A 5,055-nucleotide genomic window follows, 5' to 3' on the forward strand; every position below is an offset into this window, starting at 1 on the left:
AAATATTAACTAATTTCTATTACTATTTTGAAAAATAATATTATACAAGTTATTTGAATTATATTATTTAAAGGTATATACATATATATATATATATATATATATATAATATCACTATAAATTATTATTGAATATACATTTTAATATTATAAAATTAAATTTTATATTGATTTTTATTTTAATTTTTTTTTTTTATTTTTTCACCTTATTTTTGTTTATTATTGGGGTGAATGAAAAAAATTAATTCGCTTACAAAAATATGAAAGTATTGAATGAAAAAAATTAATTCGCTTACAAAAATATGAAAGTATTGGTATAGCTAAAATTGGAGAACCACAAAGTATTACAGCGTTAGCCATTACATCTTCTTTTAAATCTGATTGTTTATTCTGTATATTTGAATTTATTACCTTGTCTATAAAAATATTTGAATCTATTACCTTGTCTATAAAAATATTATCAAAGGCTTCCAATACATGTTTTGCTTTTTTAAAAAATGTTTTATTATTATTATTATTATTATTATTTATTTCTCTCATTTCGTCATCATATTCTTTTAGCAAGTCTTCCAATGTTTCCTCGTTTTTAGTTATAATATAATTTTTAGTATTTTTTGATTTATTATTATTTGATTTTTTTTTCGAGGTCCTAATCAATCCTGTTTGAGATGAACTAATTTTATTTTCTTCATAATCATCTATATTATTATTTATTTGTGAGACCTTTAATTGTGACCTATTATTATACCTTAACATTTCATTCAGTGTTCGTTTCATAATTAAAGTAGAAACCTTGTTAAAATTATATATTTCATAATGTATAATATTTAGAAAATTCTGAAAAATAAAAAAAAAGAAGAAAAAAAAAAAATAAATAAAAAAAATAAATATATAAATTAAAGTGATAAAAATATAATAAATGGTTTCCTTTGAAAATAGTTTAATATAAAATATATATATATATATATATATATATTTTATGCATTAAAAATTAGATAATATTTATATACTAACCCCATTTTGAAGGTATAATGAAAAGTTAAAAAAATATATAAATAAGAAATTTTTAAAAAGAATTAAAAGTTTGGGCATTGTAAGAATTAATTTTTATTAATAATTAATATGTTAAAATATCTATAATTTTTAATGATATATATATATATATATAATAGTTTATTATAAAATATATAAATATTTTATGAAATAAAAATTAGATAATATTTATATACTAACCTCATTATTAATGTATATTAGCAAATTAAAAAAATATATAAATAATAATTTTTTAAAAAGAATTAAAAGTTTGTGCATTGTAGGAATTAATTTTTATTAATAATTAATATGTTAAAATATCTATAATTTTTAATGATATATATATATATATATATATATATATATATATAACATATATTACATTTATGAAATGGATAATATAAATAATTATATTTCATATTAGATAATAATATTATTTTTAATAAAATTATTTATTTTCATGAGAATAATTATATTATATAAATTTATTTTATGATCTATTTTTGGTATTATGCTTTTTAAGAACTATATATGTTATTATGGGATTGATAATAAATTTGTTTATTTTAAATATGATATAGAATATATAATAATAATAATATTTCAAAAAATATTATGTTATATATATTTCATTTAATATATTATTCATGTATTTATTAAATATATGAAAAATATATTTATTATATGATATTTCGTATTTAACGTTTTTTTTTTATTTTTAATACCTATAATATATTGAATTCAAATTATATGAGCATGAATTGATTTAGGTTAAATAATAAATATTTTGATAAAAAAAATATTTAATTAATAAAACATTTTTATAATATATTACAATATGATATATATTATTTAATTATAATTAAGTTATGTAATTTATATATAAATATATATATATATATATATATATATATATATATATTTTATTACATAAATAAAAATAAAAAATATAATTATATAAATAATTAAAATAATTAATATGAAAATATTTTCTAAATAAATATTTTTTTTAAATATAAATGATAACGTTAATTCTTATAGATTTAAATAATATGATGATTTTATATTAATTCTACATGAATAATCAATTTATATTGAATATTTATTTATTTATTTATTTCATAATATATATATGAAATAATATATGTATACATCATTATTGATTTTGTGATTGTAACATAAAATAGTTACATTTTTTATAAAAATTAATTAGTTATATATTTTATGAATTAATATATATATATATATAATATTTATTATTTAAATGAATAATAATATTATTATAACATTTTATTATTATATGATTTTATGTTTTTTTTTTTTTTTTTAAATATATAAATGAAAATATATTTATATAAATGTCGGTTAATTTTAAATATATTTATATTTTTATTACGTAGAATTAAACTAAAACCTTCTTTATTATAATTGTGACTATGATTATTATTTTAAGTGTTTTAAATATATTTTTCTATTATATTAAAATATAGAAAATAATATTATATATATATATATAATTTTATGATAATTTTATATTAATTCTACATGAATATTCAATTTATATTGAATATTTATTTATTTCATAATACATGAAATAATATATTTATTATATATATATTTATATACATCCAATTTTATTGTTTTTGTGATTGTAACATAAAATAGTACTTTTTTATAAAAATTAATAAGTTGTATATTTTATGAATAAATATATAATATCATATTTATTACTTAAATTAATAATAACGAAATTATAACATTTTTTTTTTATAATATGATTTTATGTTTTTTTTTTTTTTTTTTTTAATATATAAATGAAAATATAATTATATATATGTCGGTTACTTTTAAATATTTATTCAATAAGTAGAATTAAACTAAAACGTTCGTTATTATAATAGTGACTATTATTATTATTTTATATGAATTAAATATATTTTTCTATTATATTAAAATATAGAAAATAATATATATTAATACATATAATTTTATAATAGATAAATTATAATTTTTATAGATAAAGCACATTTCAATAACATGAGTTAATGTGTTTTTTTTTTTTTTTTTTTTTTTTTTGTTTTTTTTTGTTAAGAACATAAGTTATAATAATATAATTTTATATTTTATAAATGTATATACTTATAAAATTTATTAAGTTTGAATATTTTTTCTTTTAATAAAATGAGAGTTTAAATTATTACCTCAAAATGTTATGTAATATATAATGCAAGAATGAATTTTTGTTCATTTATTTTTTTTTTATTTATTGTAATATTAAGTGTATTACATGCAGCAAAAGAGGTAACATAAAAAAATAATCATAAAAAAAAAAGAAGAATTGAAACAAAAGTATTTTATATTATATTTATTATTATTATTTACATTATTAATTTTTTTAGAATAACCACAAAAAGGATTTATATGAACATGGTAATAAAAATAGTTATAGTTCTTCTAATAAGAGAACTACAAGTGTAAAATGTGCTATAAAAGAACCAGAATATCATGAATTCTCAAAAGATGATAAGGTACATGATAATTTTGTAAAATATAATAAAGGAGAAAACCAAAATAATTTGGATAAAGGAAAAAGTGATAAAAAATATTCAAAAAATAAATTAAATAATAAGAATTCAGAAGATATATCTGAATCGGTTAAAAGTGGAGAACCGTGTGATTATAAAAATAATATGATGAAGGAATGTAATGTAACTTCTTCATCAAAACCTATAATGAAAAAAACTAGTAGGATGACTAGATTTAAGAATAAATTATATAAAATGATTTCAGAAAGAAATAAATTTTGGAGAGTTATTTCAGGAATTATTGCAGTTTTGGGACAATATGCTATAATTTGTGATATTATTATGTTTATAGCAGCTATTCTGGGTTCAGGGGCTACAACGGCATTTATTGCAGCTGGAGGTATTTATATGGTTATTATACTATTCATAATATTAATAATTGTATTAGTTTGGTTTCTCGTTACATGGTTGTGGTCACATAAAGATGTGTATTATGAAACACATGAGGAATAATTTAATATAAAGAATTTTTTTTTTGTGGAAACTATATATATATATATTCTTATTATGATATAAATAAAATAATATTTAATATATGTTTTTGTTACATTTATGTGATATTTTTTACGTTTATTAAAAAATCACAGTAAATTAATTTTAAAAAATATATATGATTCTATTATTCTATATATGATATTAATATATATATTATAATTTTCTTTATTTATTAATTTTTTTGTTGTTTTTATCACTTGTATATAATAAAATATATTAATATTTAATCAGGTATACATGCATAATTATTAAAAATTAATAAATATTTCTATTTATTTAATTTATAAATAAATAATATTAATATTAAGTCTATTTTATATATTTCTTGAAGTATTTATATCTGTATAAGAAACAAGAATATGTATATATATATATATTTATATTTATATTTAGTTATATGCATATAATGTAATTAATTATAATATATATAATCCCTATAAGAAAATGGAATAGATACAATATTAATAAATTGTAAACATGTTATATGTATATAACATTAGTTCAAATTAAAATAACTTTAGTTAAATCCATAAAATTTGAGAATGTAATATTTTATGATCATAAAAAAAAAAATTAATTTTTTTAATTGGATTAATGCTAGTACATTATATCATTAATTTATATAATATTAATAGTGAGAATATATAAGTTAAACAATAGAAAAAATAAATAAACATATATATATATTTTTTCATTTAAATAATTTTGTTTCATGTTCTGCGTAATTATTTTCATCTTCGTATTTATTCAGAAAATTTATTCTGCTAGTAATATAAGGAAGAGTCACAGTTACTATAGGTGGACAGGCTAGTGTCATGGTGGATAAAACACCTATAGGTACAAATTCTGGTGAAAAAATGCTTCCATCTGTAAGATTATTATTTAATAATAAATCAGAATGCATATCATCCAATATATTCATAATTAATTTAAGTTTTTTAAAA

At 14.7% G+C, this 5,055-nt stretch overlaps 3 protein-coding genes across 3 annotated transcripts; 1 reads left to right on the forward strand and 2 right to left on the reverse strand.

Moving 5' to 3' along the window:
- Positions 1 to 218: 218 nt before the first annotated feature.
- Positions 219 to 1,091, reverse strand: PGSY75_0030000 (exported protein (hyp6); the record flags this gene model as incomplete). Its single annotated transcript, XM_018783439.1, has 2 exons — positions 219 to 836; positions 1,014 to 1,091. 2 exons carry the CDS (start codon positions 1,089 to 1,091, stop codon positions 219 to 221), a joined length of 696 nt encoding a protein of 231 aa, XP_018638813.1.
- A 2,172-nt stretch (positions 1,092 to 3,263) lies between these two features.
- PGSY75_0030100 (exported protein (hyp15)) lies at positions 3,264 to 4,069 on the forward strand (the record flags this gene model as incomplete). Its single annotated transcript, XM_018783440.1, has 2 exons — positions 3,264 to 3,332; positions 3,431 to 4,069. 2 exons carry the CDS (start codon positions 3,264 to 3,266, stop codon positions 4,067 to 4,069), a joined length of 708 nt encoding a protein of 235 aa, XP_018638814.1.
- Positions 4,070 to 4,802: 733 nt separating this feature from the next.
- On the reverse strand, positions 4,803 to 5,055 carry PGSY75_0030200 (exported protein (hyp4, exported protein family 3); the record flags this gene model as incomplete). The annotated part of the gene is made up of 1 exon (XM_018783441.1): positions 4,803 to 5,055. A coding segment is annotated over one exon (253 nt), but the record flags the coding sequence as incomplete, so codon positions are not given.

Source organism: Plasmodium gaboni, assembly GCF_001602025.1.
Source record: "Plasmodium gaboni strain SY75 chromosome Unknown, whole genome shotgun sequence".
Lineage (NCBI taxonomy): Eukaryota > Apicomplexa > Aconoidasida > Haemosporida > Plasmodiidae > Plasmodium > Plasmodium gaboni.